At 44.9% G+C, this 13,116-nt stretch overlaps 1 protein-coding gene across 1 annotated transcript in view; it reads left to right on the top strand.

The window, feature by feature from the left end:
- Window positions 1-13,116, top strand: part of LOC135909537 (venom metalloproteinase BumaMPs1-like) — a 119,340-nt gene that overhangs the window by 88,303 nt on the left and 17,921 nt on the right. Inside the window, exon 10 of the mRNA XM_065441519.1 lies at window positions 2,764-2,872. Within this exon, the coding sequence (XP_065297591.1) occupies window positions 2,764-2,872 (109 nt within the window). The remainder of the gene's footprint in view (window positions 1-2,763; window positions 2,873-13,116) is intronic.

The following is a 13,116-nucleotide window of genomic DNA, read 5'->3' as shown; positions in this document are numbered from 1 at the left end:
ACAAAAAAGTCGCAATTTCGCCCTAAAGCCGAAGCACCGATTGCGATAGTAAATTAGTGGATAGCTATACGACGTAAGGGTAGTGCTTTGATCGGTCATATAAACTTGTATGTGCAAGCCCAGAGTAACAAATGGTTTTCAGGCAGACTTAGTGATCGGCGGGCGATTTATGAACATTCTCGCTAGTGTAACTTCTTATGCACTGATCGCATTCGGCAAATGACCTTCGTCGACGTACACATGCGCTCCTAATGAGATCCACTGCACCGGGACACTGAGCATGCAGCTCGCCTGCTCTCTAAGCAGCTTGTGAAGCAGATCAAGTAGCCGGCACCACACTAACGACGACAGTTTGCGGTAAAAACGGGCGCCAATCTTTATGGACCGACACGTGGATCCTTATTTAAGTGCAGACGAAATAGACATCTTCCGCGTGTAGCCACTGCGAATGAGAAGTACTTTCTAGTTGAACGATTAATAAGCTACGTTCACTTTCATAGAGAGAATATACAGGCACGCCTCGCTTCCACGTTAGGGCCGAGTGGTCATTGTCCATCACAATGCCCCAACACTTCCTTCTTCACGTGCCAATTTATTAGGAACAATTTTCAGACCGATCGTCATACGTAGTAGGTACCTGTACTATCTGTAGTGCATATTTTGCGTGGACGTTATGTTTTTGAGCATTTTTCATACCTGCTGTCCTGGCATGCATTTTCTCAGAACCTACGAAGCTATGAACCTGTGACCTTCTGCACTCTTGTAATTACATATGATTTGCTAAGGCGAGATCTCGTCTATCTGAAATACGGTGAAAAGTCCTAACCTCATTTAGTGGTATTGCGGTGCACCACAGCAAGTTGATTTTTCCCAAAGGATTAGGCGTATGAGGACTAGAAATGTCCCAAGCGCGGCGCAGGGGCTACAATACGGTTATTTCTCGAGCAGGGTGGGCCAAACTTCAGGTTAGCAGTATCGTGGGGTCTGCTGGTGCATGGCTCCCATAAGCTATCCTCGACTCTCTTTGCCAGTATGCCACTCATTCGTGTAAGAATCCTTGTACAGTAAAAGCTCGTTAATTCAAACCGCAAGGGGAAGCCGCTTCAGTTCGAATTAACGAAAGTTCGAACTAACGAAAGTGAAGGAGTGCAACAGTACACTGCGATTTGGAAGCAGTAGGGCATGTCAGAAATTTGGCGTGTCAGAAAGTGATGGCGTATGCCGCGGGCACACGCCCTCTTCAAGTCGAAGCTCTGGGTCCGACTGTGCCACACCACCGATGTCCACCGAAACGAACGTTAGCCGAGGCTTAACACCATCACAATGAATCGCGACGGCCGATACCTCCTAAGCTGAAAACAGAGGTGCACAACCGATGAAGACTGCCGAGACAAAGACGCTGAACATGTGAAGGTGGCGAAGGCCCTCATTCGTTGGTTCTTGATTGCAAGCGCAGCTGCGACGCACTTGATTCGCTGTGTTTTGGAGCTTGCCGTGCCATCTCCCCACAACATTAGCAGCTGTGCAAGATTTGCAAAGCCTCCGAGATTCGCAACGGGCAAGAAGTCTCGGAGGTTACGTAGAACGGAGAGGCGGCAGCCGCCGCTGCCTTCTGGCTGACCCCGCGTCGGTTAGATTTTTTTTCCGATTTTGCCTTCTCTCGCCGTTCTCTCCGTTTCGGAGGCAATACAGCCTTGTGTGTAGGCAGTAGGCGCGCTTCTCTGGCCGTGTGTCAGGCGAGCGTAGTTCGAATTATCCGTGAGGGAACCTTCTCGCGTTCGAATTAACGGACTTTTTTATACATAGACTTCTGTGGAGCTTGGCCGGACCAAATCGTACAGTTCGAATTATCCATAAATTCGAATTATTGAAGTTCGAATTAACGAGCTTTCACTGTAATGTGAATTGGCGTCTGGTCGGATTTCCTTGGAGGCTTTTTCAGATTCCGTTATTTTCTACCTTTGTCATCGTCTACCATGAAGTCACGCCCTCGCTATAGCAGGTATCACCCACTAGGCAGCATACTTGATAAAAAAGATCAGCAGCGCAGAAAAAAAATGTTTGCACAATACGGCAGCACCGTTCTTTGAACGGATGAATTAGTGTTGGCGCTATTGTCAGTGTGTAAAGCTCGCACCATTGCAGGCATTCTAGCGCTTGTACGAACTTCAAGGCGAAAGCGCCAAATACGACTTTAGAAATAAGTACAAACACCTTCGCAAATAGCAATACGATAACTAATTCACATGTGATGATCTTCGCTCTATGTAGGCTTATGGCGTTGTAAACGTTTTGTAACAAGTGAGCCACCATCTGTAACCACTATGCCTTGCGGTGGGTAGACAACACACATTATTCTACATCAAACAGTTTAGTTAGCCCTCCTAGTCTAGCACCACCACTCATATGTGGCAATGTACTGCGGCAGCCAGCGATCTACATTTCAAAGCAGCATAATACTTTGTACACTAAGGCTTCAAATTGAGATTTCTCGTGATCGTTTCCACGTCTAGTACCCGTGTTTCTTCGTCCTTTTTTTATGTGGCTAATTACATTGCTTTTTTTATTCATGTTAAATTTTCCTTTGTTCTTCGTCTGAATGGCGCTTGAACTAAATAAACAAATATATATGGTACTTTGAGATAAAATGACGCAGCTGATGTTGTTCTACGCATGTTTCATAATTTTGTGCTTTTATAAAATGATTTTGCACCCTTCTTTATATATTGTTAGCAAAACTGTCAAAACTTTTTTTACAAATAGGCATTGCACCCTTGGAAGGAATTTGTAGCCAATACAGCGTAGCAGTTGTGAAAGACTTGCCTGGAACATACTCTGGAGTGCACTCAACCGTCCATGAAATGGGCCATTCGTAAGTTTACTCATATGTACGACCATAATTACAGATATTCCAGTGTGTGCACCAGCTGTGTAGGTTTCATTGGCGTGTCTATTGTTTCCGCAATTGTTGGTTAAACTTGTAGAAATTTACAAAGAGACGAAAAGTGTAAACGAGCTCGTCTTACATGTTATCATGGGTGGCCTCATATAGTCTGTCAGTCAAATCTTGACAGTAAGAGAAGCGATTTACTGACACGGACCTCCAGAGCTGCACAATACACTCACGGTTTCACAAAAAACAAAACATTGATATGGTAGAACAGCTGTCGAGCTCTTTCCCGTAACGTTCGAGGTGTACCGAGATTAATTTTCTTGACTTCCGACAGTATATTGGGCATGTCATCGGAAAGAGTACGCAACCTGCAGCCTAAATATTTACGCATATTAGGAGTGTTGTGAGTAGCTGTGGTATCTTGGACCCCCAGGTGCGTAGGACTTAACGAAGCTACTTATCTTCCTCTTAGGTAACCAGCCGCGTCTTCGTAGATCCCACATCTTCTCTAGGTACGGTTGCTTAACATGTTGGAATCGCTTGAACTGATCGGCGGAGTAGGTTTTTTCATCTTGATAGTGGTTATCGTCATGCAATGCCACAGAGGAAGGTTGTCCATGGTCGTAGTGAAGCAGTACTCCTACAGAATTTATCAAGACAATGGGAAATAATAACAGTGCCCCACCACATGCTTGTGCTACCACAAGGTTTATCGTTACATCTATTACGTCTGTTTGTACTTGTTTTCTCTCCTTCAGGTATCCTCAAGCTAAGTTTTTTAGCTTTTTGCCTGGTTTCCATTCTTTATTTTTCTGGTAAAAAGTAAATTTCTCAATAATTCATTCGTACATGTCATCAACGCAAATTCTTGTGTGTGCGTACGCATAGAAAAAATTGGAGGACGCTTAAGCTTCGCCTTCAAGAGTGGGACGCGACAGCGTTCCCGTCGACCCGCCAAGGGGTATAAGACAATGCGCTACGGCACAGCAATCACTTACGATGCGCCCCGCATCGGACTTAGCGCCCACCTATCACGCGGTGAACGTCGAGCAACGCAGCGTTCGGCGCGACAACGAAACGTGCGCCTGAGCGAACGAAACGAACCAAAGAACTCGGTGTCTCGGAGGGAAAACGATCTGCGCCAGCCAAACGTCGTGATCGGCACGCGCAGAGAGATAGATAGTAATCTAAACCGGAAGCACGGCGAAGCGTCGTCAGGGGAGAGGGAGTCCCGCGACGCGCCTGGCAGCGGTCCCAATGCGCGCGCGGCGCGCCTCCTGTCGGGGCAGCGCCGTACATTGAGAGGAGGGGGTCTTCTGTGTTTGCCGCAAGATGGCTCTGCATGTGCGGAAAGCGCAAAAGAAATGCAGCGGAAACGCACTTCGCAACTCGTGTAATTGTGACTTCTGTACGTTACATGTTCATAATTACCGATATACACCGCAGTATAACTTTCCACGGCTGGTTTCGAAGGCAACACCGCATTCACTAGAGGCGCGTTTGCACCGCTTGGAAGCATCGAACTCGTGGCTGAGTGGTAGCGTCTCTGTCTCACACTCCGGAGACCTGGGTTCGATTCCCACCGGGCCAATCTTGGAAGTTGCTTTTTATTTATGAAAAGCCTGCCGTGATTTATCGCTCACGGTCAACGCCGCCGACGCCGACACCCGACGCCGACGACACCGGCTTTTCTGCGACACGAGCTCCTTAACGCTATCGCGTTAAAAGTTCGGCAGTACAAGAACGAGTGCACTGTTTTTGTAACCTAAAGCGCAAGCCGAGTATATTTTGTGTTTTATAGGAAGGCCTCATGGTGTACATTATCATATTATTTGGTTATGTTACTATCCACTGAAGTCCACACGAAATTACTATAAGATGAACGTGCAGGTATTGTTCTGTCGCTACATATAGATCGTCTTAGGTACCCATGTGAGACCTGAATTTAATCTGAAATTTTCATCATCGTGTTCAAACCACCACGACATTCTAGAGAGCAGCATTTGATCAGGCAATTTGCAGGTTGCTAGGGTCAAGAAAATTGGTCGCAGAGCTTCCAAATTTCTTGGTACCTTGCCTGGGTTATGAGTGGGCACCGCCACGAAGTGTCTTTACTATAGGCGTATATACCATGGGGTGGAGGTGCAAAGTAGTCCATTCGCCTCCTCACTTTTGTAAGTGGGCACTGTCGGCTGAACACTGTCAAATGCAGCAAAACAACAGCTCAGAACAAGTTGTCTTTCACAATAGCGCCCACTTAAGTATGCGTTTCTTATTACGTATCTCTTGCTTTGGCAGGTATAAGTGCCTGTCGCCTCGCTTCCATGCGCTGTGGCAGATGACGCTCGGCTGGCTTAACGAAGCAGTTAAGTGTATAAGATTCTTTGCGGTGTGGGGCTTCTTTGGGACGCGCCTTGAACGACTGCATTGCAGAGGAAGCTGTCACCGGAAAGTGCAAAACAATTTGCACGTTACGCGGCTTGCTTCATCTTGTGTTTGTCGGGGCCATCTAACCTAACCATCTTGAAAACACAAAATACACTTTGCTTTTCAAAATTTCGCGGCCTATAATCAATGAACCCTTGCCGCGGTTTTTGTTCAGATTTAGCGACATTTTTTGAGTTCAGCGACAAAGTTTTCAAAGAAAACAGGGACTTCTTTAGCGGCCTAAATAAATAACTAGCGCAATTTCAGTGACTTAGAAGTTATGAAACTTGCAAAAAAATAGCCTTTAGGAACACAGTTTTTTATTGAAAATCTCCACGCAAGCTCGGGGAACTCACTATGCATAGGCGACGAGACCGTGATCAAGAAACGGTTGGCTTCACGTTGATGGTCTTCAACATTGTGATTGTACTCCACAGCATAGCGGTATTCTCAGGCTTCGCATCGGGCTAACAAAAGTGATGTTTTTTATTCATAAATAGAAGCCATTTTAATGTGTTTATATGTTGCTTATTCTGCGGTATCACTACGAAGTCCCAATTGTGGGCATTCGTAGGCGTAGCAATAAATTTATCCACAAAAACCAATCGAAATAAATTCCACGTTCAAATTTTGAACATATCAGGTGATTAAGATGGACCGACTGTACAGAAGCCAATATCAGCTTCCGTTTCTCATGTCCTTCGGACCAATTAATACTTCACCGCGGCGTTCAGGGAGATCAAGGGCGGAAGCGCATTATTTTGCCTCTATAAAGTTCGAGTAATTATCGTCATTGTATTGACAACGTACAGCCAAGCGCATTCTGCACAATCTCCTCCTCTTATTACGAACATCGAGCCCCAGAAAAATAGGAAAATAATGAAGACTGAGCGCCTTTTTGTACAAGGACAACTGCGGTATTTGTGTTCTTTTGGGCAGTTCTGTGTCTGTAATCCTACAATCTGAAAGTAAACGCAGAAGTTCAACTGTTATCGTCTGTGATGTGAATAGATTACTAAGATAAAGGCCCTCTACATCCTGGTGATAATTTCGTTATTTATGAGTGCCTGCACGGAGACTATACAAACAGAATATCTACCTACATCATTTACTTCACGCTAACTTATGGTCTGTTGTTTGAAAACACCTGCTCAATTTAAAATCCAGTTGACAGTTTTTTTAGCGACAATTTCAGCGAATTTTTTCTCTCGCTTCAGCAACACACTCCAAAAACTTTTCGCAACACTGGGCTGTAATTGTTCTAAGTGGGACTGAAAACGAGATCTCTCAATGACAAAGATTACTCTCAATGACGCATTTGGAGCCTCATTCAATACAATGGTAATCTGAAAATTCCCCGTATATGTAATATATATATATATATATATATATATGTACTGGGTGTCGCAGTTAACTCGGACCAAGATTGGGAAAAAAAACCCAGGAACTCTAACGAAATCGCACCGACTGCATGGTAGTCGCAGTCGTGTGTATAGTCAGCCAGTATTCTTTTCTTCATGACGAAGTATTAACTAATTGTTTTTGGTTAGTAAACTTTTATTATTGCTTGAATCGCAGACATATCAATTACAAAGTTGTAGAGCACCTCAAATATCCTCCAAATATAACATTTTCGCTCAGCTATGCCTTGGTTGTCACGTATAAAAACAAAAGTGCGCGAAACATCCAAAATACTAAATAGATACGCGCTCGCGCGCCTCTACTCAAACTCTCCCAAGCGAATAGCTACGCATACATCGTTCACTGGAGATGGTTGCTCGACACAGGGATTCACGATAAGTGCTGGTCTCGGCGTCATGAGAACACGCCGCTGACGCATTGATAAGCGTAGCGGAGCCGTAGGGGTGGGACGGGGGGATTTCGAAGCCAGGAAACAGTGACGGCGCAATTGAGACTAATTTTGCGGACTCAACTTGTTCTGCAGATAGGCACGCCTGGAACGTATTGTTCTTTTGCTTCCTTTAGCAATAGAAACAAACCTTTGGCAGGTTATGTCCATCTAAAGTGTTTTGGCGGATCTGTGCAGCCAGCATATGCTGTTGTCGATTACATAAATCATATTTGCTTGACGTGTTAGCGCGGCCATAATAACTAGAGATATCAACGTTATCCCGCCAATGACCTGCTCTTCAAGAAGACAGTCATGTCCGTCATGAATTATCAGAAGGCTAAGATGATCGTGGCTCTAGGGGTCGCGCACAGCGACAAGAGGAAGGCACCCAAGCTAATCCGTATGTCGAAATACGGAGGACGCCCTAGTCCGTCAACAATACTTAGAACGTACGAAGTACTTTGCGAGGCGGGTAGCTTCACAAGGAAGCGACACAGGACTGCGACGGTAGTTCAAGAAGCAGCGGAAACGGATGTTTGGCATTCTTTGCTACTTGCTTTCACGGTAGTGTGCGTGGCGCCAGTGCGTAGGCCGCAACGTCAAGGTCATCAATGTGGACCATTTTAAAAAAAGGTCATATGCACCCGCACCATGGACATCTTCATCCATAACTTGAAGACCGAGATTTTGCAAACAGACTTCACTTTGCCAATTGGATTTTCGCGAACTGTGAAGAACCGGACTTGCTCACGCGCGTGATTTGTACGGATGAAGCTAATTTCTCCAGAAACGCACAAGATAACCTTCATAGCGCGTTCTACTGGTGTGATCAGAATCCCCACTGGCTGGCATATACACAACACCAATACCAGTGGTCGTTTATTGTGTGGTGAAGTATTTTTTTATGGCAACAGCATTGGACCCATCTTTTTTGACGACACACTGTTGTTGACGTAACGTTGCTACTTCAACGACATCCTCGAGGGCCCCGTGAACGACATCTGTTGCAACGTTCCATTTGCGCACCTTCGGAACATCTGGTTTCAAAACGGTGGTGCTCCCGCGCATAGTAGTAGTGTGTGTCAAGCGCAGCTCGCCAAGCTTTTTTCCTGGACAGTGGATTGGCCGGCCCAGACCTGTACTCTGCCCTGCAAAGTCACCGGATATCACACCGCTGGACTTCTTGTGGGGCTACGTGAAAGATTGCGTGTACAATAGCGAAACTACCACACCAGATGCCCTAAAGCAAAAATAAGCATTGTCTGCCGCGAGAGTCCAACGTCGTTGATCAAAGCTCCAACAGCACCAGTGTTGGAAAGAAGTAAGTACTGTATTGCTTTAGACGGTGAACTGTCTGAGCACGTCCTCTAAGCGGCAGTGGAATATAACCACTCGAAACTTGTGTAAAATGTGAATGCTTAACGCATCTTCATGATGGCACCTTGTCCTTACAAAAAAAAAAAACTTGTGACAAAAATAGAAGTGGCTAAAAACTGATTTTTTTGCCTCTTTTCCGGAAATCAGGAGGCAGAAAGGGCAAATGGCTGTGCCAGTAGTACGTTTGGATATTTATTTGTGGGCGGCTGGGACGCCTTACGTGCTTTGGTTTATTTTTTATTGAAATATACTCCCGAGTAGGTCGTTTGCGCTCTCCCGAGAGATGCCTTTTTTTCTTTTTTCATGCTCTTTTGCCCACTGATTTGTTTTAAACATTGGTTGAATTTCTTTTGTAGTTGTTTCAGGATACGCGGAAAGTTAAAGCTATGCCGAAGGCCTTATGATCAAGCAAAACATTCTGGCGTCCGCAGATGGTGACGCTTATCCCATCACGCTAGTCGCGAAACCTCTCCAGCCATCCTACATGACGAAGCCTTATAACATTTTGCGATAAACGAATGCAACCATATACTTTTCAAAGGTTGCTTGGGGGCGCTTGAGTAGTGGTGCGCTAGCGCGCATCTCTTTCCTGTTCCACGTATTTTGAGGGCTTTTGTTGTTTCTTGGAAAAAACAACCAGGCACACGTCACCACGAAATAAATACTTGACTCGGAGGTTATTTAAGGTGCCCTACAACTTTGTATATGACGTGTGTGCGATTGAAGCAATAATTTAAAAGATCTATTTTATAAACTCAATAAGGAATACTTTGTGAGCAAAAAACTGGCTGTAAGTACAGACTACTGCCGCGACTATGCAGCCGGTACGATTTCTCTAGAACTCTTGGTTTCTTTTTAAATCTTAGTCCAAATTAACTGGGACACCTGGTATATAGTGTGTTCAGGAGTGGGTTTATCAGGGTCAGTTACTCTTTGAGGCATCACGATTCTGGGAAGAAAACTTACAGAAGAATACAAATGGGTTGGAATGCATTCGGTAGGCAGTGCCAAATCCTGACTGGGAGTTTAGCACTACTGTGTAAAGTGCAACATCACCGCATTCAACCGGTGTTGATAAGGCACAAATGCTTGGAGGGTAATAATCGAGAACAAAGGAAGGACCACGCAAAGAGCGATGGAACGCAGATTCTTCGATGTAACGTTAGAAAAAAGGTAGAAATTGGTGTGGATTGGAGAGCAAGCACGGAAGCCGATATTCTAGTTGACATTGTGAGAAAGAACTGGAAGTTGCCAGGCCATATGTAATGAGCAGTTAGATAACCGGTGGACCACTAGAATTACAGAATGGGTGCCGAGGGAAGGGCAACGCATTCGAGGATGGCAGGTAATTAGCCGCGGTGATTAGAGTGTGAACGTTGCATGCGCAAGTGGGAGTGAACTACCGCGAGACAGTCGTAATTAGATTGCGGCGATAGGCCTTCGTCGTGCAGTGGACATAAAACTAGGCAGGCAATATGTGTATATTCCCACCTGTGGCTCATTGTTTATCCTCGTTCACTGATAATAATTTATTTCCTTCGTTCAGTTAGTACAATTTCTATTTCTCTCTCTCTCTCTCTCTCTCTCTCTATATATATATATATATATATATATATATATATATATATATAGAGAGAGAGAGAGAGAGAGAGAGAGAGAGAGAAAGAGAGAGAGACTCATAAAATATTTGTTACGCCACTGGACTTCCCTCAAGCGGGACACATCCATCGATTGTTACGTTATTCGTTACCTCGAGAAAAGTTTCAATGGTCTCGCCTTCCAACTTTACAAAAAGCTCATACAAGATATGGTCATGTTCAAGCCTCGAACACTGCTTCGTGCCTTCAATTTCATAAAAGAACTCATTTTGTGTAAGGTGCACCATATTTTCCACAATCTCATCCTCATCAACTGAAGGGAATTCCTGCAAAATGCTGGTGCTTAAGCGGCATCTTTAGCTTGGTTCCAACTCCGAAGCCGCCTATTGAGATACATGTAAAAGGCGTAAATGATTTTCTGTTTTCTGAGATAACCCCCGGGCCGACTTTAACGAAATATGGTGCATTCGCAAGAGAAAGGTAAATTTTGATGACTGCTGGAAACGGAATTTTGCGTTAGTGCCTGAAAGTTTAAAAAGAATTAGTGGAATTGGTAACCTTCAAGATACGAGCACGAAGTTTACGAATCCATAGCTGTGCACGAATAACAGTTATCGCAGTTCTGTGAACTGTATCTGTTGCAGCATCTAAAATGGACAAATCTGGTACGCCATTTTATATCTGACGCGAATTACTGGTATTCTTTACGAGAGCTTTGCAAAAATTTCTGCTGACATTATAGTCGTTGATTGGGGTGCCATGTAAAATATATGAATTTTGTCCACCTTATATGTACTATTAGGAGCAATTTACAGAATCGTGATATATTTTTTATTGCTCACATACAGAGTCGAAACCTTGATAGGTGTTTTTGAAAATTGCCAGCTTTAGCTAATTTCTAATAAAGGATTGCCCGTAGCAGACCTGATAGTTGGGCGAGTTGGTACGAATTCATAGTAAAATATTCTTGCGCGCACAATTGACAAGGACACAGTGTCCTTGTCACTGTGTCCCCTTCACTGTGTCCTTGTCAATTGTGCGCGCAAGAATATTTTACTATGAAAAGATTACCCACATAAATCGAATATGTGACACCAACCATCACTACATTTTATCTTTTTTCTTTTAAATGCAACAAACATTATCAAACTTGGCGCATAAGTGTCCTCGAGTTAAAGATTCTTCTTAAGAAAAAGGCTAACAGTCGCTTGGTTAGCAACATCTCCCGACATAAGGTTGAGAACCATTGAAAGTTCCGATTATGGGTCTGCATGATAACCATTATGCTCCATGTCCTGAAAGGCGTGCCATAATTTTCTGTATCATGCCCCGAAGCTGAGGTGTTTGCAGAGCTCGTGCCGGTGATTTCGTAACAGTTTCTTTCGGAGAACCCAGAATAGGCGCTGATGCTGTTAGCCGAAACACGGTTTGTTTTTCTTGTTGCAAAGGTTTAAGATGAGCCGAATGTTCCGCCCGATAGCGTCGTTGCAGAAATTGTTGAGTGTCACTCTCTGAAGCGACGCCGAAGGGAACCGACGTGCCGAGTGGAAGTGCCTTCACAACGCAGCTGGAGCGAAAGCGAGAAGTCTTATTTCACTTTTCGCTCACTTAGTTGTTAGGAGTGTTAGATATACCGAGCAATCTATATAGATTATTTTTCATGCTTTTCTTGTTCTTTGTCTTTTTGGTTATAAATAAGTAGGCAACGAGTAATTGATTGTTTTGAAGGCAGGGTTACGTTTGTGATATACGTGGTTAGTGCGAGATGATGGTGGGTACTAGATGGTACCAACGCGTGCGTTGTTCTTAGTGCGAGTGTTCTTGCTACGCGTGGGAATGAACGCGGTTTGAGTCAGTACGTGAAGGAAATGGTGAAATTTTCGCCTCTAGGACGTGTGTGCATGGGTGGCGACTAGACAATCTAGAGCAGGAGATGGATAAGCTAGCTAAACGTGTAGAAAAGCTAGGAAAGGAACTCAAAATCGAAGACATGCAAAGCAAGGTGGTAGATTATTAACTAACCAACGTAGAAATGAAGTTCAATGCCGTCATTCTGCGAAGAAATGGCGAATGCTTCGATGCGAGCTCGGAGAACGGGGCTGGCACCAAACAGGTTAGGAAACTTGAACCGCCGCGCAGGCAAGCAATGGCGCACACGTCAATAATGATAACGAAAGGACTACCACTGACGTCCCGGCCGCGAAAGATGACAAATCGAAGGGTGAGGATCAGAGAGGGAGGGAGGGCATCGCCGCCCCAGTTTCAGCCTTCAGCAGCTAGCAGAAGAAAAAGCGTCGAGTGGCCTTGTGTGGAGGATTCAAACATGCGCAAATGGGTGATCAAAAGTGATAATAGAGAGGGTTGGTGCAGGCGAGCAAGTGCAGGTTAGTCGCTCCCGGAAAGACCGATCAAAGAAGGGACAGCGAAAGCCAAGCAACACATCTGGGACACAATGGAGGCGACGAATCTAGTGGTGATAATGGGCGGAGTGATTGGCGTACTGCACGGACAGGGGACAGGGATCGCGAAGCAAACAGCCAAAGTAGTTGCCGATCTCTGGAATATTTCGAAGGAAGTGCAAAACCCAGTGTGCATGGTACCAGAGGTTGAAAGCCATGATCAGGCAATTTAAGAGGCAGTGGTTTCATTAAAGAGGCAAATTTACACGCTAGGTAAGGCAATAAATTCATGGTCGCTGACATCAACGGTCAAGTGCACCAAACCGGCCGCGTAGGCGTTTCTGTGCGTGGCGGAATACATTTTCGCGAGAGCGAAGCAACACCGGTGGACGTCAGTTCGCAGCATGGACACTAGCTTCATTAGGTTGGCCCCAGACAATCAGGAAGGAAGTTGAGGTGTTCAGTATAGCCACACACCAGCGAAGGTCAGAGTTAGACCACCAAGAGTGAAGAAGTAACGCACAAATGACAAGAACAGAGGCGGTAATATTTGCTACATCAACATGCAGA

The sequence above is a fragment of the Dermacentor albipictus genome, chromosome 5 (assembly GCF_038994185.2).
Source record: "Dermacentor albipictus isolate Rhodes 1998 colony chromosome 5, USDA_Dalb.pri_finalv2, whole genome shotgun sequence".
In the NCBI taxonomy this organism is placed as follows: Eukaryota; Metazoa; Arthropoda; class Arachnida; order Ixodida; family Ixodidae; genus Dermacentor; species Dermacentor albipictus.
Note: the sequence above shows the minus strand (reverse complement) of the source record. Positions and strands in the feature narration are given on the sequence as shown.